General features: G+C 49.1%; 1 protein-coding gene across 2 annotated transcripts in view; it reads left to right on the top strand.

Moving 5' to 3' along the window:
* Positions 1-25,371, top strand: part of LOC142560751 (pancreatic triacylglycerol lipase-like) — a 122,836-nt gene that overhangs the window by 81,913 nt on the left and 15,552 nt on the right. For both annotated transcript variants that reach the window (XM_075673071.1, XM_075673070.1), the window contains exons 3-5: positions 4,364-4,510; positions 15,075-15,183; positions 16,190-16,309. In XM_075673071.1, the coding sequence (XP_075529186.1) occupies positions 4,364-4,510; positions 15,075-15,183; positions 16,190-16,309 (376 nt within the window). The remainder of the gene's footprint in view (positions 1-4,363; positions 4,511-15,074; positions 15,184-16,189; positions 16,310-25,371) is intronic.

Genomic DNA, 25,371 nt, shown 5'->3' with positions numbered 1-25,371 from the left:
GCGGGAAAAATGGTCGAAACGTGCATACGAGAGAAGCGCCCGCGAGCTGGCTGACTTCGCAACAATCGTGTGGCACGAGAGAGATGGGCACAAGCGGCTGAGAAGGCGAGCCAAAAGGAAGCGAACGCGCCCGGAAAGCACATTGGCGAAGGTGCCAAGGACACGTCTTAGCGATGGGCAATACTATAGGCGTTACATAGTGCACACTTTCCGTTCAACAATTAAAAGGGGGAAAAAGTAACGCAAGGCACAATATCCATCTCACGAAATTCCGCGAAGAACGTGCTCTAAGGGGAAAGGCTTGCTGTGGAAATGCCACGAGGATCAAAAGGCGCATGATATATCTCTCATACGTGTAACCAAAGAGATGGTCGAGCACACAGCTTCGGACTGACGCAATCGCACAAGGATGTGATCTTACGAGGTATTGGTATCGCCTGGTACGGCGCTTGATATGCAACGAGATCGAAATACTTCGGCTGTATTCCGCAGTTATGTCCGTAAATAAGTTCGTACACTCGATTCTGTCCTCCTCAAGGCGTTTACGGGTAAACGTTGCTCATGAAAGCGACTGTAATTAAAGTATTGCGAGGGCTATAGTCTTTGCGGCGCGTATGTCGTCACTGGCACAGGCAACAGTCGTTGATGTATAGCGACAACGATCCCACGGGCGATCTCAACCACGTGTACCATCTTCGCTCATCACTGATCGTTGCGGCGATCAGCGTTGCATACGCGGATAAAAGCACATTTGTTAGAGATATAAAGAAAGAAAGATCAATCAAGCTTTAACTTTTCGGGCCAGCGAAGCACGCCACGAAAGCAGGCCTTTATAAAAGCATGCATTTAGAAAAGCTATTTGCGTTCACAGGTAGCTTTCATTCTAAATACGCATGACACTATTGGCGCAATGCCCAACTGTTTCCGCAGGGACGCCAGATGAAGAGGCAGGGAAAATGTGCGGAAACTGTCTTATTTGCAAGGCAAAAAGAGAGAGAAAAAAAGATATAGAGTTTGTACAAAGAACGAGGTCTGGCATACTAAATAGGCACGTACTGGTGAAGGCAATCGCCCTGAAGGCGGGTCTTTACGGCTTGTGCAACGGGGCACAGCCGAGTTGACGCGTGGCGTGACAACCGCCCGTCTTAGCACGGCTTGTTACGCACATCTTCGTAGTGCACGTAATCTGCCCGTCCGCTATCGCGCGACCTTTGACGTTCCTACAATGTGCCCGGAGTGCTTCTTGAAGTCCAGTGTCGTATGTCTGCTATACGCTGCTTCCCTTCCGGCCGTCTTGATAAACTCTGAAGCTGCTGTCACGCATACATATTCTGCTTTTCTTTCGCTTCCGGCACTGCAAGCAAGCTTTAGATCGGGAACTTCTATCTAGATATACGGGAAAGGAGAAGTCTTTCTCGGCAACTACTGCACCGAATTTGATGAGGCCTCAATGCATGCACTTAAAAGAAGAAGAAAATTTAGGGTCTAGTGACTGTAGCGAGCGGATTTTTTTTTATTTAAGCCGTCAATATTTTTAACAGAATTTACAATTTTACATGTACCAAGTTTGCAACTGTGTAACGCAACAATGGAAAATGATATCACAATTCTGTAAACGCACCGAATAACACATCTATAAAGCGGGGGAAGTTGATGTGTTATACGACGCTCTGAAATATACCACTAATACGTGAGTAGGACTTTTGCAAAAACCTTCGTAAACGTTGTAACCGCATAACGTAAGCTGTAAATTAATATATCAAATTTGTCAGCCTTAAATACTCTAACAGATACCTGTCTTTAGCGCAGAGTTAAACATTTGTAAGCTTCGTGCTTCGATCGATTTAGCACCTACCAGTTTTTGAGAATTCTTGCGAAAAAATTCCGTGCCACACAAGTGAGAATTATGCTTGCTAGAGGCACCAGAGGTTAACTTTCTCTTTCAAATACAAACACATTTAACTGAAATAGGTCTAGCGATAGTCTCGCAAAATCATCGCTGGGTTTTACATGTATTCGTGAAATAAGGAAATTGGAATCTCCGCCCCGAGCTAAAGCTCTTAAATACATTAGCGTACATGACAAAGCTACGAATCCGCGCCAGCTTGCCCATTCCACGCCAAATTCCTCATTCGCTGGCTTAAGCTTCCTTTGGTTCCTCACGAGTACGACAGAGCAAGTGTAGAGCAGACCCCGTCTGTCCCTCGAGTACGTGGACTGTAGAGGGGGCGTCTGTATAGCTGCGTTACAACCTGTTACCACCCATGCACGGTGACTCAGTGTCCGCCATGGCGCACTGCTGTCGAGCACGAAGTCGCGGGTTCGATTCCCGACTGCGGCGCGACAGCATTTCGATGGAGGCGGAACGAATTAAGGCTTGGTACACTGTGATTTGTGCGCACGTTAAAAGGTCGTAATCAACCCGCAGCTTTCCACCGTACGGAGGCGTCTGATGTACAGCCACGGCGTTCTCTTGGGACGTTATACTCCGTGAATCAACCAATAAATCAGCCAAATTACCCTCGAAAAGCTTTTGTATAGATACTTCGACTTAGGAAAAGCTATAGCGCGCATAAAATGTTTAGAAGCGTTGGAGAATCGTTATAGTGGGCAAACGAGACATAGAACTAAGAAGAGATACCGGCAGGAAAGCGAGCGTGTGCGCACACGTGGCAGATATCGCTGCGCGTACTCAGAGGTGGCAGCGCAGTCGAGTTGCCGTTTTAAAAAACACAGCAGCTGCGACCAAGACTTTCCCCAACTTACACAAATACAGCACCTTAGAACACTACAAAGACTCATGCCCCCGGTGTAACGAACAGCCCCCTACCTACCACGTCACGTGGGGGTGTACGGGCCCCAAACCGCCAGACATACAAACACAACAGCCGGAGGAGCAGGGGGAGGCCACCCTGTCCAGCCCAGACCTAGAGACACAGCGCGGACGGGTAATCCAGGCGAGAGCAGCAGCCAAGTCCACTGGAGTTTTGAAATGAAGACTCCACTCACTGTACATTTCTTTCTCCGTATTTGTTTCCTGTTCTGTGAATAAATGTTTTCTACTACAGCTGCGATTTCCTATCCTATAGCATGTCGGGCGAGGCCATAGGTACCATTGCAACTACTTTAGTCCTGTTAATCATATGTCATCTTATTGCCCTATGCTACAGCACGGAGAGAAAGTCTGGTCATCAAAGAAAGGCCGTAGTCAGTGGATGCGCTATATATGATCGTAGCAACCACAAAAATTGCGGCATATCTAATCTGCATAAGATACTAAACTGATGCGTATACGTTTAACATAGGTTAAGACTGCAGCTAAGAGACGGGAGGAAGGAGGTCAAGGTTTCTTTGCTCTGTCTTTGTTGTAATTTCTCTTTCTCTCGAAAGAGATCGAACAGCGTTTGGTGACGTCACAGGTTTACCAATAGTATAACATACTGGCGGAGGAAGCGTGAAGTTCTGAGGACGTCAAATGCAGACGTTCTATTAACCACTGCAATGTCCTTTTTCTTTTTTTAAAAGGGCGTACTAACACCCTGTGTCAGTATTTTTCCTCAAATACTATAATATAATCACAACGGTATATTTTCGATCATTCAGAAGCGAAAAAAGAAGGTGACACCGATAATGGTAAATACATTATTTGTATATGGTCCTTACTTGAGAGTGTAGAATGTAGGGGTGCGTCAGTGACATGGTAGGACCGAAACGCGGAAACGTACCGGTACGTCAATGAGAATGAAAGGGCTAAAATAGATTGTTAGCTAGAAACTGATTATATGAAAGCCAGACGACGCAAAACCGGACAACGTGCAGGGCTAATGTTACGATTCCATTCCATTGCTGTTCATTTGCGCGCTTCTCCTGTTTTGGCGGCGTTCCGCCCACAGTAGCACCAAGATCGGAAAGCGGTGCATGATGAGAAAGAAATACAACCAAGCGAAAGGAATCTTTGCCTTATAGCGGGCCACGTGGATGCCGAAGCTACATGAAAATTCTCCGCACCAAGACGTCATTGGAGTCACAAATTTCCACAAGTGTTTGGGCCGAGGAACACAAACATTCAGGAATAAATAAAGGTTACGCTGGGTTCGAAAGCTTCCCCGAGCACTCTAAACCTCCCAACTTCTGCAATTTCTCCCGCACAACTGCCAAAACACGCTTGCATGTAATTAAATCCGCGACGGTGGCATGACCCCATTTGCACTACCTTTTAGGCGCGAAGGTCAAAGCGGGAACTTCGAACATTTTCTTTTCTCGAGAGAAATGTTTATAGAACTTCGAACAAAGAGTGCCTAACTAGTCCATATTGGTTAGTACTTACCTGACGTTTAGTATAATGTATATAACGTATCCGCAGGACATGTCGACGGAGCTGCTGACCAAGGACAACTACAACGTGATCGTGGTCGACTGGTCACAGGCGGCTCAGCCCCCGTACACCCAGGCGGTGGCCAACGCACGGATGGTGGGCGCCCTGGTCGCCGACATGATCATGCACATCCAGGTGAGAACGCACGCCCCGCCATTTTTTCTGTCTTTCTTTCTTGCTAAGACAGCCTGCCCTACGGTGGAGATTTAAATGAAGTCATGAAGGTCCTTAGGAAACATATTGCCGATGAGCAGACGTGCACGTAACTTAACTGGTTTTCCATGTTCAGCGCCTCTGTACGTCGAGCTGTCTGTACATTCGGCCTCGATCGCGCTGGTGACCTGCTAACGTCCTGGTTAGCTCGCATGATACAGCGACCGACCTGGAAAGGCGTTCCCCCTGACCTACACGAGTTTTTTTTTTTTTTTCAACTGCAACGCTTTGTTTTCTAAGAAACCCGTCTTGGGTTTTCTTTGCAGCTTCGTGGTATACGGTCGCGTGGACGACAATTTTTCTCTCTGAAGAACATCCCTCCACCTTTCGGGCTTCCGCCGAACTTATTCGCTGTATATAACTGTCTGTCTGATCAGTTCGTATATGACAGCTCTGAAATTTTGCTCTCGTATACACCTCTTTTTCCATAAAAATGGGCACCAGGCCAACTTAGGTGCATTCAGATGGAAGTTCCATGCAAAAGACGCTGGTTCACAGATATTAGGTGGATTATAAGACTTGTTTCTTGGCTATAATTGGTACAAAATTCTCAAGTAAATACGCAGCGTGACATACACTAGGACCACCATGACTAAGACTGAGTGAGGTACAAATACGGACTTGTCGTTTCGCGCTAGTCAGTCCCTGTCCCTTCGTTCGTCCTCGCCTGTCGTGCTGCTTCTTTTCTATAACATAGAGGTGTATGTAAAATAACTAATGTCAATCCTAAGTTCACACCTACGGCCTCAAGAATAATCCAGGTGTACCGTACCCAAGCAAATGTATCGAAGTCCCATCAATTCACCAACTTGCTTGTATCCATAGAGAAATAGAGAGATAAAAGCAAAGACAGGGCAGGTAACCAGAGGATATCTCCGGCTGGCTACCCTGTACTGGCTAGAGGGGAAAGGGTTGCCAAAGATGAAAGAAGAAAAAGAGACAAACAACACAGAACTGTCTCTGTGGGCGCTATCGCGCTGTCCCCGAAGGTGCCACATGGTCGCGCACAGCGTCGACGTTCCAGTAAGGCTTTCAACGTCACACAGTGCACGGCCACAACTTGTCACAGAGTCTGGTATCTCTTATGCAAAGCAGCCGCACCTACTTATAGCGGCACGCGTTGACGTCCGTGTAGGCCAGTGTCCAAGAGTTTCACTTTCAGTGAGAGAGTGCTTGTTGCAAGAAGGTCTAGCTGTCGAATTTCTTCCTCTTATTTTTGTTTATTTTTCAACGTAGGTAGGACATTAGGCAATAAAATAACAAGAGCTTGGTGGCGCAACCCACCGCCCCGTTCCAAAGGGGACACTCATAACATCCATCCATCCCTCTAGCTTGGCTGAGAGTGCCGCTCTTTGCGGGTTGCAACGATCGAAGGCACTCGAAAAAGAAGGCACGAGAACGCTTCCCTGCACAAGCAGAAGTATCTAAGCGCATGGCGAAAAATAGCGGCGGCATTTCACGTGACAGCCGCCAGCCGGATGGCAGATCTGTTAGGCGTCCCTGTCCGTGGAGCTTCTGTGGCTCGGCAAACCTCGTCGTTGACGAAGAACCTCGGCATTCAGCGGCGCGCGATTTGGGCCACCCTTTTCCTCAAACAGCTCTCCCCGATCGGATCGGCCTTTAGAGTGCGCGCGATCGACTGCGATTAGGCAAACGCCACGCAGACAGATAAGAGAAATGACAGAACGGTGCGCAGGTCCCGTCCCGCTGTGTGTCTTATCTGTCTGCGTCCCTGGTGCTGTTTTTATATTTATGCTACCACACGTAACTCGCCCAGCTGTCCCTACTTTTTTCCCAAAGATATACCGCTGCTGTCGCATATTTTGTGGGTTTCGGCGTGGTGGCCAATGACACCGCATAGTTTCACGCCTGGATCGCACATCTCTCTTCCAACACGGCAGGCCTGGCCCTTGACAATGACCATGAGAGGTCGAGATGTATGCGGCCAAAGAAAAAAAAAAAAAAACAGACCGGTATAACAGCCAAGCGAACCCAGTCGGGGTACTTTCAAACAGACTCTTCGCCCACCTCTCTTTTCGTCTGTCAATCTCTACGGGCTTCTCGGGAGCGCAAACACGCGCACCGACGCGGCGTGTTCACGACCGCGCATACACACGCGGGGCTTGTTGCGCTTCCAAGGTCGTCGAGGACGGCGAAAAATCACCGCGCGCGCAGTACACTGCGCTGTGTACCTTCCATCGCCACCTCGAAGCCTGCAGGCCCACCCCCCGTTCTCCGCGCGAGGAGAGTTCCCAAGTTTGAAGGACGAAGGCCAGGCAGCGTTCGGTGCTCCAAAGTGGCGTGCAATAACAGTCCGCCAGCGAGGGCCGCGCGTCTTTTTCGCCGGTCTGCACTCTTCGATGTTGAAATGTTTGCCTTCGCTCGCATCCTTTCGAGCTGCCCTCCGCCCGAGAAGGCCGCGCCTTCTGTTTTTGCTCAGCTGCGTCGACGAACGTTGGCGCCAAGATAGCGCTCCCCGCTCATTTGTGATGCGTCACGGGGTCGCTCTATTCATTGTCTGGCGTCGTTCTTGTTCGTGGCGTTTTCTCTATCAAACCGAGCCTGTGCGTCACCTCGGGCGTCTGAAACGGCGGGGTGTAGCGCGTACGCTGCGGTAAATCCGAGAGATGCATGCAGTGGGCCCCTCATACATGCATGGAGGAGGAGGGTGTTATCTACAAGCGGATCTAGCCTTGCGGAGGCATACAGGTAGTTAATCATCTCGAACGTCTCCTTTCAACATGCGCGGAGTTAAAACATGTCATCAGAGTTGAATGTGGATGAGCACTTTACGTGTAGCTATAACGCTGGCAAAAGGGACAAACAAGGTGGCAAACAAGATGACTGTATAAGAAGTGAAGGCAGGTTGCCTCCACTCAGCTCACTTTCGTAGAGAGTTTTAGCTTACCGTTGCAAATGTACGTCACGCCGTCATCGTCTACGCCAGCTGCCAGGCTTACGCACTATATATATATAGCCAAGCCGTGGAGCTCGATGGATGTGCGGCTTTGATATATCATTCACAGGGTTGTAAGCTCCGGTAGAGCGACATTCTAAGATATGTATTAAAGCAGCAGCAGGAGCAGCAGATTTCAACTGACGCGGGCACAGTCCAAGTATGGACGGAGACAAAGCGCTGATTACGCGCATTGATTTGTGTGCTCAGCTCGCGAGTGTCGGTTCTTCTTTAAGTTCAGCTGCGCGGTTTAGGTGAGGGTGAATATGAGCAACAGGACCACCAGCATGTCCGTCAACCAGTTGCGTTGATAGCCTGTAATCTGTAATGTCATGCTGACGTCAATGGCGAGGATGAACGACCGCGTCCGCACAGTTTCACTTAAGAAGGGCCTGTCCATAAAAGCCAACGACAGAGAAGCCGAGCTTCCAGGTCTGGCTGCAGTCTGGTTTCCCTGGAAAGTGAGTTGTGATTCTGCAAAGACGCACACGGTTGCAATTTTAAAAGCAATACTGCTAGGTTATTCACGTAGAAATTTATCCTGTCTCTTAGATATCCTTAGATACGTTGAATTATTGTGAAATTAGTGCAGAACATTGCTGAATATGGCCAAATATTGGTCGGCGTTATGAACACCACCTTGTGCTTAGCAGTGACGTCGGGTGGTTTGACTTGCGGCTACCGACAAAAGATTTCACGCTAAATATGTCGAGTTAGACGTCGATCATAACGACCCAGGCAGAGATTCTAACAAGCCAATAGACCCATGAGGCTGGCACCTGCACGATAACCTGGATCAGAGCCCTCATTCTCGCATATAAGCTACATGATCGTGGCAACGAAGTATACCGTTGTCGAACGTTGGCTTCAGCGACATTGCTCGTTCTGCCACAGCTTAACGACTTGATCATCGAGGAATGTGGTATGGGGCACATTGACTTTCTTTAATAGCAAGCTATCCTAGCCCCCCACCCCCTTCCGACTCTTCTCCGCAGAAGAAGAGAAGAAATAATGAATGTAGAGCGAACGGAAGCAAAATAGGTGACGATAAGCGATGGGACCAAAGCCGATTATAAAGAGCACCGTTGGTCAAGCTCGATTTCTTCAGGAACACCGCGTGCTCTCCCGGTTCTGTATGGGTTCATCAGCACGGGAACGTTACAGAAAACGAAATAATTATAATTATTACTATTATAATCAACATGACGCCAGCTAGTGGCAAATGTTTCTGGCAAGAACTGATCTAACCTCTCATATGCAGTGAGCGTGAACTATCGAAGCAATCTTCGTTGTATTGAACGTGTACAGCTTATCGCACCAGGACACATCTGCCAGCGGTTTTGCTAGTCGGTTATAAATCGACGGCTTCGTCTAAAGAGAGCACCGGCGAGAATTAAAAGAGAGTAGGCAATAAAAGAAAATGCCCCGGTGGAAATAAATAAGCAGTCCGCACTCTCAGCTTACAGAGACGCTGCAAGAAGGTCGCGCATTGAAGGCACGGCGCGGAAAAAAAAAAAAAAAAGGCGTGTAAACGCGCTGCCGTTGAACGTATATTTAAACAGCGTTCAGCGGCAGGTCGCGGTCGCCTTGTGGCGCGAGAGTCCGAGAGTGCTTGCTGCATTTCGATTTCTATCTTTTATGTTTGTCTTTGTTCTTGTTTTTTTTTCGTTTCAGCTTTCGCTGTCCCCGTTCTTTTGTTTCAGTCGCGGTTGCGACAAGCTCTCACTTTCTCTCACGCCTCGAAGCCAAGGCCGCGTTCCTCACCGACGCGCGAGACGCACCCAGCTGTAGATGAGGGAAGAGGAGGGGGCAGGGGGGGAGGGACCCGAATGGTGCGGGACCTTGAGGGGGAGGAGGTGGAGGGGAGGGTAGCGGAGAAAGGTGGGAGGCGAGACGGCGGTTCGAAATAACCGATGAGGGATCGCACCCGCACCCTGCCTCGCGGCCACGCGAGAGTCATCAGCGCCGCCGGGAGCTGTACAGTCACGCCCTGCAACACCCTGCAGCTCGGACGGCGTGCGTGCGTGTGTCCGTGCGCGGACTGCCAATTTTGCGACACGAAACACGTGGCCGCGCACCGACGGGCCGTATATTCTTCGTTATACACATTATCATTTTTCTCGTCGTTCGCTACAGGCAGTCGACTCTCCGCTTCGCGGGTTCCTCCGTTTCCTCACCTGTCGTTCCTTTCCGTTTCAGTTTGTTCGGCTCCTTTTCTTTCTTTTCTTTCTTTCTTTTTCTTTTTCACTTCTTCTTTCGTCATTACTCGAAGCCAGCGAGAGGCAATGTGGGTGCCCGGCCCGAGGCAGTGCCGATTGCTTCCCTCGACGCCTGAACCTACAGCGTGCGGGAGAGAGTGCTTACAGCTCGAAAGACGGCGCTCGGAACGCATCGGTTGTTATCGGTTGCGCGGGGCGCCTTTAAATTAACATAACTTGGATAATTATACCTACCGTTGGCGGAATGTTCCAAGGTGAACCGCGCGGGGATTTAAAAAGAAATAAAGAGGCAGCTCTGTGCGAACGCTTAGTAGGCATACGTCAGGACATTTGGCCCACTAGAAGCACGCAAATATATTTACGTCTTGCATTTTGTCTCACCCTTATCGCTTCCGCGTCATGCTGACCGATGTTCAGTTGTCAGCCGAGCGCTACGCAATTACGGTGTAGTCAGAAGGCTGTTTTCAGTTAACCGGTCTTATTCTCTCTCTCTCTTACCAATGCTGCAGTGTCTACAAAGATCACTCAGGTGCGCAGAAGTTCAAATGAGAGCGCTATAGAAGCTTTGAGAAGCTACTTCGGTGACTGGCACGGTGCCAGTTACCTCCGACAAAGTTAATTGCAACTTTAGTAATTAATTACAGGCATTTAAAATATTACCACGCACTATTTCGGGCTCTCTTCTCCTATCTGCGCATGAGTGAGACATCAACCGTAGCCCAACAATCTTCTATAATTATCCGAGCAAGGTCTACTCGGTTCCTGCAAAGCTTAATTCACCTCGACACCTCCTCCCGCCTGCCCACGTGGCGGTCGCTTGAAGATCGCTCGCTGACTCTTGCTCCACGATCTATCACGAGTGAAACCAATTTATTTTCTTTTTTTTTTTTTTTGCGTCTCGGCTAAAAGAAGCATGTCTCTGGTGCAACCACGGAAGAAAGAAAAGTAACTCTTCACGGACGAACTCCTTGATAAATTCTTAGGACTTCAACTGTGTTTTACTTTTGATTTGATTTGCTCTTTTTTTTTTTTTTTTGCTCGACAAGTCTAGTAACTTTTCTAATTCAACCGATATCTTGGCCGACTCCCCATAGTGTATGTGCGCAATACGTAGAGGGAAACCCACAATTAGCAATGTTTCAAATGTCCAACGAATAAATTAATGCTACAAATAAATAGATGTACAGAGATTAAAGGGTTAACAGAGCGCACGGACGGCGACATTGAGAAGAACAAGAGGACAGAGCGCTGGGTCCTGTTGTTGTTCTCTCTGTTGTCGTTCGTGTGCGCTGTTAATCCTTTAGGATGCTTTTACACCCTCCGTGGTTGCTCAGTGGCTGCGGTGTTGGGCTGCTGAGCACGAGGTCACAGGATGGAATCCCGGTCACGGCGGCCGCATTTCGATGAGGGCGAAAACACCCGTGTGCTTAGATTTAGGTGCACGTTAAAAGAAACCCAGGTGGTCGAAATTTCCGGAGTCCCCCACTACGGCGTGCCTCATAATCAGAAAGCGGCTTTGGCACGCGAAACCCCATAATTTAATTTTTAGATGCTTCTACCGACTAGCCCACCAAGCCATCCTTGTAAATGTATACGCAGATGGCTCGCGCACCAAAGACCGTTCAGTGTGTACTATTGTTCTACCGACGTTAATAGACTCTGTTGTGTTACTACAGCGGCGACTGCAGAATTGTACGCGATTTCGGAAGCAGCAGGTCAACCTGCAGATATATGGGCCAATCGTTTGCGTAGGCTCACAGCCTGCGCTTGAGTGCTCCACGTCCAGGAATTTTCGTCACTGCGCCTTCTGCATGCCGTCTGCCAAATTGCACCGCAATGCACTAGCGTAACTCGGAGGGCAGCACGTTAGAAGAAAAAGTGCCTTTCGAGAGATTTACCGAATTCCTATAACTTTCAGTTAGCAACGTCGAGAGGGTATACTCACTTCTAATGGCGTGCGCATTGACGGCACTTCGTCGCACTCTTTCCTGGCAGTGTTTAGGTGCTATAACGCAGCAGCGCGTTTTGCGTTCTCAACATTTCTTGAAAAGAAGCGTTTGTATATGCGTTGGACTTAACATGGCTGCGAGGCGGAAGCAGACGTGCATGTTGTTCACGCACGAAATCGACACGGGAGGTCCAGGTTGAGCTTTTTCTTAAAACATGGCCGCGGAAACCGCTAGCAGAAGACACACACACAAGTTAGCCAGATCGACGTGCTAATAGCCATTCGCAAAGCTCCGGAGAAGTCTGCTCCAATTGCAGGAAATCTTTAATAATTGCAGAAGCGTTGCGTCTTGATACTATAGCTGAAACTCTACTATGGCTGCAGCTTGTTCAACTTCTTTCCTTATTTTATTTATTTATATTATTTTACAATCGCACTTCTCTCAAGTCTTTGACAAGCTGCCAGCTCTTCCGCATGGCTTTATGGCTGCCGTCCCACCGATAACGCAGAAAGAAAAAACAAAAAACAAAAAAACAGGCGGGAAAGATAGAGAAAAAAAAATGTCCAGCAAATCGCAAACCGACAAAAAATAGGCATTCATGCTTGACGCAAACTAGCGGCTTTGCCCGTTACACGGAGCTGTTGCACGCGCGATGAGGAATATATTTAGCGAATTACGGATGCAGATGACGTCGCTAGTTATCAGCAAGCTCGTTCGTCAATTTGCAAGCGTCGGTACGCATCCGTGATGCTTTATCACCTGCTGGTTTGAAAGTGGGATGGGTGAAATAGTCGGCGAGGAGAATTAATTATTAGGAGCGGAGCGCGTAGATTCAACTTAACGATGGTTGACGCCTGCCACATAATACCGCTTTCGATCGCCCTCGATCCCAAGCGGGGTCGACTTTTTTCAATCTCGGTTGGCTCCTTTCCGCAGCTTGCGCAAAGGAGCCAGTCGCGATTGAGAAATTTGATCGCGATAGGTGTTGATTGCGATAAAGTGTGTGTGTGTGTGTCTGTGTGTGTGTGCCTGCCTGCGTGCGTGCGCGCGCGCGCGTGTTTGTTTGTTTGTGTGTGTGTGTGTGTGTGTGTGTCATGTAGAGCGTTCACAGTCATTAGTTCCATGTCCCACCGGCGCTTTTTTGACACTTGATGAGCAAAGCACTGCGCTATCACCAGCTCTGCTTCGGTCATTCAGCATTGGTAAAAAAAATGCAGGCTTTTGGTTTAAATAGTTGACGACACGGTGAGTATAAACGCTAGAAACTTTACTCAGAATTTTTTCTGTATTAGCATTCCGAGTTGTTAATACCTACTGCTTCGTAACCATAATGCATAAATTTTGTAGACGCGGTTTTTTTTTTCATTTCTAGGAAGATGCAACTTCTTTTAAGTATCTTTGTTTGTGCCAAGAGGACTCATAAAACGAAATCTAAGCGCCTATGAGTGCGTCACAATCAACACTTCGTGGATTTATAGCCTGGTGCAAGGTTGCAGGTGGTTGAAAATAAGCTGTAGGCTAAATGCACAAAGTGCAGTACAATGTAGAACTGCGGTACGTAACTGCGACTAGTGAATAAACCGCAATAATTTTAGTCTGTGGTGGCTTTTACGTTTATCGGTGAATGTGGATAGCACGCGAAAAAGATAGTTTGGTCCGCCTAATGAAAAGCCCTGTTTACGCAATGCGCAGGTCTCTATTCTTTCTTTTTCTTTTCTTATTTGAGCTCGCGGTGGCAACACGAGCTCAACTTTTGTTTTATACCTTCTTTTCCCCCATTTCCAACTAGACTGCATTGGGATTGTGCTGTAGCTTGTAAACTTGCGGCTCATGGGGTCACGACTTGCGTTGACCGTTCGCGGCAACTTGTCCTAGAGAGCTGTGTACTCTACAACTTTCTTCTTCTCGAGACGTTGCGCTTTTAACTTTTTATACCTTGGAGCAGTCGAGTAGCCGGCGCCTCTAATAGTCGCCAAAGCAAATAAATAAATAAGTAAATAAATAAATGAATAAATAAATACATAGTCCTTTATTTTCAATAACAGAAAAACAAAAGATCTACAGAAATATTTGCAACGATAGCCTGATGTGGATAGTTGCCGCCCAATGCAACACACACACACACACACACACACACAAACACACACACACACACACACACAAAGAAAGAAAGAAAGAAAAAAAAGAAGGAAGGAGAGAAAGAGAGAGAGAGAGAGAAATGCCATCCAGGAGGCAGCGGGTTGATCAAAGTTGGAACCAGGCCTGCGTGAGAGTTGTAGTACAGCCGCGGCCAGAGCGTGGATATCCTGCACCGCTCGCTGTATTAGAGTCTCAGTTGCTCTCCGTATTCCGCCCGACCTTCCACGACGTAACTGCACCCTTCTAGTCCGTCTACAGCTTGGAGTAGCATTTTCGAATGCGTACTCCTTTCTTATCGGAATGGCCAACAGACCACTTTGTGACTTCTGCGGGTGCAACGTAAAAATCGCGCACCTTCTTTGTGAGGGCCCTGGTTTCGACCCCGCAAAGAGCAGCCCTCTCAACCACCCTAGACCAACTGGACAAGCGCCTAATAACGGAAAACAACAACCTTGGAAACTGGCCTACGCAAACATCGGCGCGATGGGCTATCGGCGCGTTACCTAAAAGACGCGGGACTTTGTGACAAATTGTGATTGTACAATGCGTGACGTAAGATTCGGCGGTGACACTGCGTAACAGCTATATAGAACGCCTTCGCAGTCTGCGTGACAGTGTCCACAGAAACAGTTCTGTATCGTGTGTACGTGCGTGTGTTTCTTTTTATTTATTTTTTTTTAAATTATTTATCTATCTCTCACCTACGCATCCCTTTGCCCTTCCCCCGATACAGAGTAGCCAAACGGAGGTAATTTCCGGTAAACGTCCCTGTCTTTCCTTTGCCTTTCTCTCTCTCCTGAGGCCTCCGTTCGCTGGTATTAATTTGTTTTGTTTATTTTAGCGCACTAAACGATCTTACAGGACCAAAGCACACAGCAAACACAAATCCCTTCCCTCAGAATGAAGCGCGAAAGAAAGAGGTGCAGAGAAAAGGAAGAGGCGGGCTCTTCAGGAACGCACTATAAGTAACTCTCCCGATATACATACGTCATACAGAGGACAACACAATAATGATGATGATGATGAGGAGGAGGAGGAGGAGGAGGATCATGCTAATGACAAGCGCCGGCTTAGCCCAGCAGTATACATACGTCATACAGAGGACAACACAATGATGATGATGATGAGGAGGAGGAGGAGGAGGAGGAGGATCACGCTAATGGCAAGCGCCGGCTTAGCCCAGCAGCAACTCCACACTGTTGTAAACCTCTCCCGTTCCGCAGGACCGTTACAGCGTTGCCGGCAGCGACTTCCACCTGATCGGCTACAACGTTGGTGCCCACATCGCGGGATACGCCGGCGAGAGGGTCAAGGGCATCGGACGCATCACCGGTGAGTCGACCCGAGAACCCAACTCCCCCCTCTCCCTTTCGCAAAGCGCTGTTACGTCAGAGTATATCACGTCGCGTTCGCTTAGTTCACAAGCGTATGCACGGCAACGCGAAGTTAGGCGTCACTAACTCTTTTCGAAGACATCAGAGAGGCTCATCCTTACAGCGCTGATTGTGCTTTGAGCGTCTCATAGTGGACTATGCTCAAGTGCGAGTTCTATGAAAAAAAAAAGCGAGCTTTTTGTTGTTCACGTCACCCTGGCTGAACCCGTTGTCAGACCACCGAAGCTAAGCAACATTTGGGTCGGTCACTCGATGGGAGCGAGTACACCAGAGGACAACGAGAGCTGATGACTTCCTTTCTGCCGCCAGCATACGTAGTTCTGGTGTCCACCTTTAGCGAAACAGTGACGTGTCCGCGTAGGATAAAGCTGTCTTCGTCTCCCTAACCTAAAATACGCATTCAGCCGTTCCATTGCTCATCATGTTATGCGGGCAGCAAGGTTGCCTGCAATGGGCACAGCAAACATTTTTTAACCATTTCAGTGTCGGGTTCTTTTTCGGAGTTCACGCACCCCCAGCGTAGCGTTGTTATAAAACGAACTCAGCGGTTTATATTGATTGTGAAGAAGGGGGAAAATGACATGATTAATGAAGAATGCGCTCTTGTTATCAGAGGGAGCAGAATGGAGAACGTACGGGCCCGTCAATAACACTGCAAAGGTACAGCAAGAAGCGCGAAAAGAAATGCAACGGCACAGAATGGCATATGATAATCGCGCGATGCTACTATTCAGTACATTTATAGATCTATACATTAGCAGTGGATGCGCGCCGTTTGCCTGATTCGTTTGTTTTCAATGTATGCGAATGAACGAACCTCATAGATATGTGGCCTCACGCGTAAATGTAAACTCTGCATTTGCCTCGTAGACGTATACGGCCCGTGTGAAGCGTACGCATTTAGTCGAAGCAAAAAATAAATCGCGCGACGCGCCTTCTCGCAGCCCTGGACCCAGCGGACCCGTACTTCGCCAACACTGACAAGGTTGTGCGACTGGACCCTTCGGACGCGGACTTCGTTGACGTCATCCACACGGGAGGATCCAGCTTCGACGCCAGTCCAAGTAAGATGTCATCATCATCATCATCAGCAGCAGCAGCAGCCTGGTTATGCCCACTGCAGGGCAAAGGCCTCTCCCATACTTTTCCAACTACCCCGGTCATGTACTAATTGTGGCAAGTTGTACATCTGCTCGATTCCTTACTTGCGGCTATTCTGTTCTGTACACGCATACATTTCTCCTGTTTCATTCCGACTTGCCAGGGTGGCGCTGTGCGTGGCTATGCACTTCTGCTGCTGAGAACGAGGTCGCGGGTTCGAGTCACTTGCCGCGCATTTAGGGGTCTATATTTCCGCCAGGCTGAGCCTCGAGACGTTTTTCGACCAACTTGGCTCACTAGGTAGTCCGTGATCTAATGGGTATAGATAATTGGGTTGCTGTGGTGAGGGTTCAAAACCAACCGTCGGAGCAACTTGGGTCACCCCGTAGTCCGTGGTCTAAGGGTATAGAGCATTCCATTGCTGTGGTGAGGATTCGAAACCCACTGCCTGAGCACTTGGCTCACTAGGTAGTCCGTGATCTAATGGGTATAGATAATTGGGTTGCTGTGGTGAGGGTTCAAAACCAACCGTCGGAGCAACTTGGGTCACCCCGTAGTCCGTGGTCTAAGGGTATAGAGCATTCCATTGCTGTGGTGAGGATTCGAAACCCACTGCCTGAGCACTTGGCTCACTAGGTAGTCCGTGGTCTAATGGGTATAGATAATTGGGTTGCTGTGGTGAGGGTTCAAAACCAACCGTCGGAGCAACTTGGGTCACCCCGTAGTCCGTGGTCTAAGGGTATAGAGCATTCCATTGCTGTGGTGAGGATTCGAAACCCACTGCCTGAGCACTTGGCTCACTAGGTAGTCCGTGGTCTAATGGGTATAGATAATTGGGTTGCTGTGGTGAGGATTCAAAACTAACCGTCGGAGCAACTTGGGTCACCCCGTAGTCCGTGGTCTAAGGGTATAGAGCATTCCATTGCTGTGGTGAGGATTCGAAACCCACTGCCTGAGCACTTGGCTCACTAGGTAGTCCGTGGTCTAATGGGTATAGATAATTGGGTTGCTGTGGTGAGGGTTCAAAACCAACCGTCGGAGCAACTTGGGTCACCCCGTAGTCCGTGGTCTAAGGGTATAGAGCATTCCATTGCTGTGGTGGGGATTCGAAACCCACTGCCTGAGCACTTGGCTCACTAGGTAGTCCGTGGTCTAATGGGTATAGATCATTGGGTTGCTGTGGTGAGGGTTCAAAACCAACCGTCGTAGCAACTTGGGTCACCCCGTAGTCCGTGGTCTAAGGGTATAGAGCATTCCATTGCTGTGGTGAGGATTCGAAACCCACTGCCTGAGCACTTGGCTCACTAGGTAGTCCGTGGTCTAATGGGTATAGATCATTGGGTTGCTGTGGTGAGGGTTCAAAACCAACCGTCGTAGCAACTTGGGTCACTGAGTGTGTGCCATGTGCGTTTTTCTAACGTACGTACAGCACGATTATTGTTCCAGTAAAGGAAGGCTGTTAAAGCCTTTCAACAAAGAGTTCTGAACCGCGAATACCCTGATAGTACTTACTACCTCAACGAAACGACCTATGCAGTCCTAGGCAAAATAAAATTATAACCCCACACGCACCTACCACATACGGCACGATCAGGGATTATACTTTCAAGTTTCTTCTTTAGTAAACAATGCTTCCATGAAGTAGCATTTGACTCATCAGTTTTCAAAGGAGTACTATAATGACGCACTTGTTTAGTCGCCTTAATACGATTTAGATATGATTATACCTGATATGATAGCTTATCGCACATTTTAATGAGTAAGCATTCTTTGGCGAGTACCCCAGCAAAATCTGTCTGTCGCGTCACGCGCTTCATATCTGCAAAATAAATGAATAATTGGTCAAGTTAACACATGCAGTCATTATAATACTGTAATAGTAGACGATCCGTTGCGGTGGGTAGACATGCATAAGCTAGCTATAATAAGTAAGCAAAAGCGAAGCGGCAGCCTAGTCAAAGAATGCTTACGCATTAGTAGACGATTGTCAGAATTGCTGAGGCATTTTGTCAATAATATTTGTTATCAATGTAACATCGGGAATTATTTGTACGCGGACTTGTACTTGGGGGCACATATATAGGTTCGTATTTTTCGATTGTATTCTAACTCGCTGTAGTGTCCACTGTATTCTGCACAGCATGAAACTACCGATGAATATTCCGGCTCAAAGATGCAACCTAATCTCCGACAGCCTTATCTGAGGATGATGTGTCTGTACTGTGGATCAAAATTCAAAAGAAGCAAATAAATAAATCGCCACCATGAACATATTTTGGGATTCCGATTACATACACGCTAGAAAAGTAACCACATCGGGCCGATATTGGGCCTGTAGCAAAGCTATTCCGGTTTCTTACCAACTGTACGAAGATTTCACGGAACTGTTCTCATCCGCCGCTTTAGGTCTCCTATACAGCCTTCGATGTCACGTTTAAAATTTTGTCGCGCGCTGTAACGAATTCTAATCTATAGGGGTCACCCTCCCATATGCGGAAACCGCACTTATCGGGTCTTTTCACTTCGAGACCTCACTGGCAATGTCTACGTTCCCCGCACTCTCGGCTCAACTGCGCAATGAAGGGGAAAAACCGCCCGTGTCGCTCATTTCGCATGCGCTGCCTGTATAGACTACTCGGACTTAAGCAGGGCTCGGTGTCGACAAAGCACAAACCCGTTTTTATTGGCAACAGAGCGTACTCGTTCCTGCTTCGGTTCCTCCCCTCTATATGAGCTACTTTTTTTTTTTTGTTCACGCCGTCCAGACAAAAAATTAGCGACCTCTTTCTTTATCAATATAGACAGAAATAGAAAGAGACAATGTAGAAGTGAAGCACCCCTTACATATATATGCAAAAGCTTTAAGGCTACAGTGAAACGTATCAGCGCTTCCCGAATCTGGGCGTCCCAGCAAAAGACGTGGTCGCCTTCTTGTTCGTGGCGTGCCCTCGTGGGCAACTGTGCTATGCGGGCTGCGACTTGCGTTGGCGCCCATTTGCATCGAGCCGAAGGCAACGAGCGACTCGACGCTTCCTGACAGGAAATGTCGCGGAGCGCGCTAAGCGCGTCGTTAGAACGACACACGACAGGCTTGCACACTTGGCAACGCTTGCAGCCTCAAGCGACTTTCCTACGCGACTGAGACGAAGCTCGAGCTTTCGACATTTTTCGCTTCGACAGCGACGGCGACTCTATTCAGTTCTCGCTTCTGGATGTCGACAGATTCCGCCCCCCCCCCCCCCTCTTGCCCCAAGGCCCTCCCCTCGGCAACGTTTTGGAAGCGTGTGCGGTTGTATACCGCGCCTGTTTCGCATTCATCGTGCGTCCAATGTTTCCAGAAACCGCGAGTACACGCGAAGTCTACTAGTTCGTTGGAGGCAGCAACTTCCGTATCCAGCCTTTTATATTCTTTGCGTGCGAGTGTGTGTGACGAGAAGCGCAGGTGCGCATTCCTTATCGGGCAGGAAGCGACGTGTAACGCAGAGAGAGCGTCGTCGCGGCCCTTGCCAACCCAGCCTGCGGAGTGGTGACGTGAGTTGCCTTGGCGAACGGTCACCCTGGCTCGGTTCCCTGCTCGCGGAGTCATTGTGTCGTGCGCGCTCGCAGCTCGGAGATGCACGCAGCAGAAGCCGGCAGCCGATTCCGCAGGCGTGGCGCAGGCGTTTGCTACAATATATATATATATATATATATATATATATATATATATATATATATTACTACGAGAGGCAACTCTGGCACTGCGATTGTTCAGTTATACTATCGGATTGGTGGGTAGATGACATTGTTCTTCGTCCACACAGTCTTGCTTTTGTTGCTCCAGACGTCATTCCTGGGGCGCTGTTCATAACTCTTTGTCCTTATAAATTTCCAAGAAAAAAGAAAAATAAAATCGCGCTTTTCCAAACACAGCACGGCAACGAGCCTATAATCGCACAAGTGTTATCGCTGAGAACCGTAGCATTTATAACGCAATAAGTTTGCCGAAAAAATATCGCTCTGCAATGCGGCAACTAGCCGTTTGAATCTAGAAAGACGACGTCGAGGCATAAGTACTACCCATCGTTCCCATTGGGTGCCCCATTATGGACATTGCAAAATTCCGCCTTTTTGTCGCATTCGCCATGTTGGCAACTCTGATTGGCTCGAAACACCGCGACACAAAATTTGACAATGCAGTCTAATTTGACAATGTCCAGAATAGCACCTAACGCTGGATGAGCCGCCTTATTTACACCAGTGACCTCAGACAGACAGACAGACAGACAGACAGACAGACAGACAGACAGACAGACAGACAGACAGACAGACAGACAGACAGACAGATAGATAGATAGATAGATAGATAGATAGATAGATAGATAGATAGATAGACAGACAGACAGACAGACAGACAGACAGACAGACAGATAGACAGACAGACAGATAGATAGATAGATAGATAGATAGATAGATAGATAGATAGATAGATAGATAGATAGATAGATAGATAGATAGATAGATAGATAGATAGACGGACGGACGGACGGACGGACAGACAGACATTACTAGCATCCTCTGCGAAACGCCATGGTGGCGGACAGTGGCGTAGCAAGGAGAGGGGGCCGTGGGCCCCGGGTGCAAGGGGCAAGTGGGGTGGGGTGGTGGTGTCATACTGTTAAGAACGGCCCGCTGAGGTGCAAGTTTTGCCAGCCAGTTGCGACAGCGGCGTCAACTTTTCTTGGACAATGCGCCACGTCCGCCACTCTGCGTCGCGGGATTGCCGAGATTAGTTCGACGAACCAGGCTTTGTGGCGGAACCCACCACCGCCGACCTGGTCTGCTGCGGACAAGGGAGTCCCCGAGGGAACGTAGCTCGAGGCCCCTTCCCACGCACTGCTCCTGACGTCAGCCCCGAGTTCTGCGAAGACCGTCTGACCTCGGTTGAGGACCGTGAACCTGTGCGGAAGTGTGTGAGTGTAATCCCTCGCGCAAAGAGGCGGCTCGTCTACAGTGCCTGGTCGGCCGTTTCCCTTCCCTTGGGATCGAGGGGGGACCGAGTGTTTATAAACCGCTGTTGTGCGGCTGCTCAGTGTACTCTCTCTCGCAGTCATGCTAGCCTGATGAATTGCAACGTCCTGATGTAGATACTGTAAATAAACCCATATTCCTCGTTCTCGATGAGAAGCAGTCCTTCCCTTCACCAACGTCCTCAGCGTGGATAAGTTGGACGACGGCATGGGCCAGCTACCTTCTAATTCATGCCCGACTCCAATCTTGACAACTGATTACGAGCGATGGGATTGACCTCCCAATCCTAACAACTGGATGCCAGCGCTGGGATCGTCCTCAAACCCTTACAATATACGTCTGAAGACACCCGGAAATTGTCGATATCCTCGCCTTCCTCGACTACACCCGGGGGGGGGGGGGGGTATGACAGAAGACCTACGGGCCCCGGGTGCCACACGACCTAGCTACGCCACTGGTGGCGGGTGCCATCATGCTCGTCAAAAAAAAAAAAAAGAATGATTATGGGGTATTACGTGCCAAAACCACGATCTCATTATGACCCATGCCGTAGTGGGGGCTCCGGAAACTTCGACCACCTGGGGGTTCTTTAATGTGCATCTAAACCTAAGCACACGGGTGTTTTCACCCCCATCGATATGCGGCCGCTGTGGCCGGGATCCGAACCCGCGTCCTTGCGATTAGCAACCCAACACCGCAGCCACCAAGCAACCACGGCGGGTACAAGCTCATCAATTTTTACTTTTCCTCTACTCTCATCATCAGCATTTATACACTAGCACCGCAGTTCCCTCTAGAAATGTTTCGTTGGAAACCTTATGGCCGCTGCAGCTGCTGCAGCCGCTGCAGCTGCTGCAGCCGCAAGACGTGTTCAGCTCCCCTCCACGCTGCTCAAGCGTCGATCGCCGCATGCGCCTGCGGCGAGTCGCCGAGCGCCGATAGCATCGCGTGGCGGCAGCTCATTATCTTCGGCGCACGGGCGGCGCGTGTCCAGTCGTGCGTATAGGAGGGATCTAGCCGGTTTGTGAACCGGAGCGGCTGTACGCGGCAAAATACCTCATACGGCGGTCACGACCGGTGGACTCGGCCGTGTTTCTCTGAAGGAAGCGCTAACAATTATAGCGCGCCTCTCTTAAGTGTTCTGCTTTCGTCGCCTTTTTCGTCGTGCCTTTCCTCGTCGTCACGTTACCGAGCGTTCTAAGGGGCCGTAAGCTTAGTACTTTCGGGATGTACAGTAGGCCTAGTCGCGCACAGTAGTACCAACTCCCTTCACCGACAGACGTTAGCTCAATACTATAGCAAGATTAAAATCTGCAAACCATCTCAAATGAAATCATTCGGGAATATGTAATCAGAAACGAACGAATGCGAAACTTTTACACTACACTACACACTACGCTTCACACCACACACGCTGCGCGTTGCGCTGACAAGATTGGCATTTGAAAAACTTTCGTGCATCCATCGAAGCGTGCACAGTGCGGCGGAAGTCACACCCTTAAATCCTTTACGGGTGTAATAGTGCGCGTTACAGGCCCATTTGCACATTTAAATACTATTTTGAGTGTAAAGCGGTTTATGGTGTATGGCACCGGGGGCAGACGCAACGTGTTTGCTTGAGCCTGGCAGATTTGTGGAAGGAGAGTTCCTTGCCGCCGCGTGAGAAATGTTTTGAGGAAAGGCAACAGGGGGAGCTGCACGCGCCGTCTGTTCCGCGATTCCGACAGTGGGAGAGGGGGGGGGGTAAGCCCACTGGAGGTGCGGACCCTACAATGGCAGACGCCCAGTAAAGAGCCTCACGGCAAGCTGGTCAGCTTTGGCATGACCAGGCATGGCCGCGTGACTTGGTATACACACTATATAGAGTACGATTACCACCCAGTGATAGTTGAGGCCATGGGGGCTGGCAAGTTGTCACTTTGTATAGACGCCTGACCGCACCTTCATGGAGTCTGTGAAAACCAGCTCGGAAGCTCCGCGAGTGGCTTTGTTCCGAACTTCAGGTATTTGCAAACGGTGTACGCGACGCAATGTGAGAACAGTCACGTAAGTGAACACACAGTCGCGCGCATGCACAGAACTACCTTTCGAATAAACAAAGAGCTTGCGAAGAAACCATAGCGTGAACGAATGATGCCTGTGTCCTCAGAGATTTCGGCGAACGTCATGTGTCAATTTTTTTCTCGTTTTGTTTCTTGCGCGATTTGACGACTGACAGATGACAGGCTTCAGAGACAAGTTGGCACGGAACACTGGGAAGTCTAAATATATTGATCTTGTTATCGCAATTAAAATTTTACGTGATCGGGCATCTCGGAGGCACGTATGATACACAAGACAACGTAATTTTTTCACGAACCAGTGCAGGAACTTACTATCTCGAGTAAGAGGAAAGAAATCGGCCGACTGCTGTTCCGTTGGGCCAACGCAGGAACTGTACTCCACTCGGCGACATTCTCTCGGCTTCCCCCCACGTGACCTCATCTCGCGCTGTTTGTCTCCAAGGTGTACGCCGTGGGTGGGTGAGCTGGCGGTGTGGCCCTGAGCTGCGCGAAACCTGGTTATGACGCGGAAGTCATCCATACGCAGCGGGGAGAAGAGAAACAAAAGTTCGGGCGACACCGCTGCCCGGACTCCTTTGTCGCACGCGGGCCGATATACGCGTCCTTTGCACACGAGGCGAATGGAAAGTCGCGCAAACAGGACGCGAAAGCATCGTGCCACCGCCACCGACTTCCGCCACGAGGCGCGCTGGAGACAATGTCTTCATTATAGAACCGAACGTGGTCCTCGCTGGAGCCCGCGGCGCGTGAGACAAAAGAAATTCCTCATCGCGACAATGGTGCCGCACTCCTGGTCACCACGGGAAGCGTTTGGCCCGATCACGAGTGCGCTAAACAAACTGCGCGAAATAGGCGAGCCTTTCAAGTGGAAAGCTACGTGCAACGAGAATAGAAGAGTCACGGGTTATCGGCGTGTGCTTGGCTCTAGAAACGCTTTCTGGGATGCGACAAATTGTAGTGTGCGAGTGCGTGTGTGTGTGTGTGTGTGTGTGTGTGTGTGTGTGTGTGTGTGTGTGTGTGTGTGTGTGTGTGTGTGTGTGTGTGTGTGTGTGTTTCAGAGAGAGAGGTCGCTTAGCATTCAGACTTGGCATCTCCTTGGAGAGCGTCAAGTGTTTACTTTGGAAGAGTTGCAGCTCCAGACCCGGTATACTCCGTTTCGAGCTTACCGCTGAACGCGTGCCCGCTGCTATAGTCGATGGCTCAGGCAAAGCAGCACGGGGAACGAAGACCTGCTGTGATCGCGAACGCGATAACGCTGAAACGCTCCCGTGTTGCTGACTGGCGCTTTTGTTGGGGATACTTACGTCCGGATTTCGGGAGGCGTCGGATGCGTGCGTAACGGCAGCCTCGGCTTCACTTCCTTCGTACTTCGGGTGAAATGCAGTGATTGAAACTGCCTGTAACCATAGAGAAAGGAATCCCTTTTTCTATGCTGTAACCATCGCATAAAGGATTCGTTGCTTTTTTGCTGACATTCGAAACAGATCCGGTGATGTTGTTCAGCGCCAAACTTACGGCCCCATGTGCAACGAACAATGAACTACTGCATAACACGCCACGTTCGAGGTATAGCAGAATTACTTCCTGATTTTCCAGAGTTCTTTTTTGTGTGCGTAATTTCCTGGCCCATTGCACTTTCACGTGGACGGCACGGGCTGATTTCTTCCCAATTCGTTCCGTTTCCTCGGTCTCTCTGTGCGTGCGTGGCTGCCTGTGTGACAAATAGGAATAGCAATATGGCAAAGTCAACAATGAGCTCCCAAGCTACACCTTTTGCTCCGCCTTTAATTCCACGCCATCCACGATGTCCGAAGGTATGTGCAACCGCAGCAGTTGCACATACCGTGCTATGATAGCAGCCGGTTTCTCATTATTGTGTTTTAATACCGCATTCTTTGCTAATTGTTCATTTCTCTCTCTTTCTTTTTCGCAAACGCACAGGCGTGTCAGGG

The sequence above is a fragment of the Dermacentor variabilis genome, chromosome 10 (assembly GCF_050947875.1).
Source record: "Dermacentor variabilis isolate Ectoservices chromosome 10, ASM5094787v1, whole genome shotgun sequence".
NCBI classification, from domain to species: Eukaryota; Metazoa; Arthropoda; class Arachnida; order Ixodida; family Ixodidae; genus Dermacentor; species Dermacentor variabilis.
Note: the sequence above shows the minus strand (reverse complement) of the source record. Positions and strands in the feature narration are given on the sequence as shown.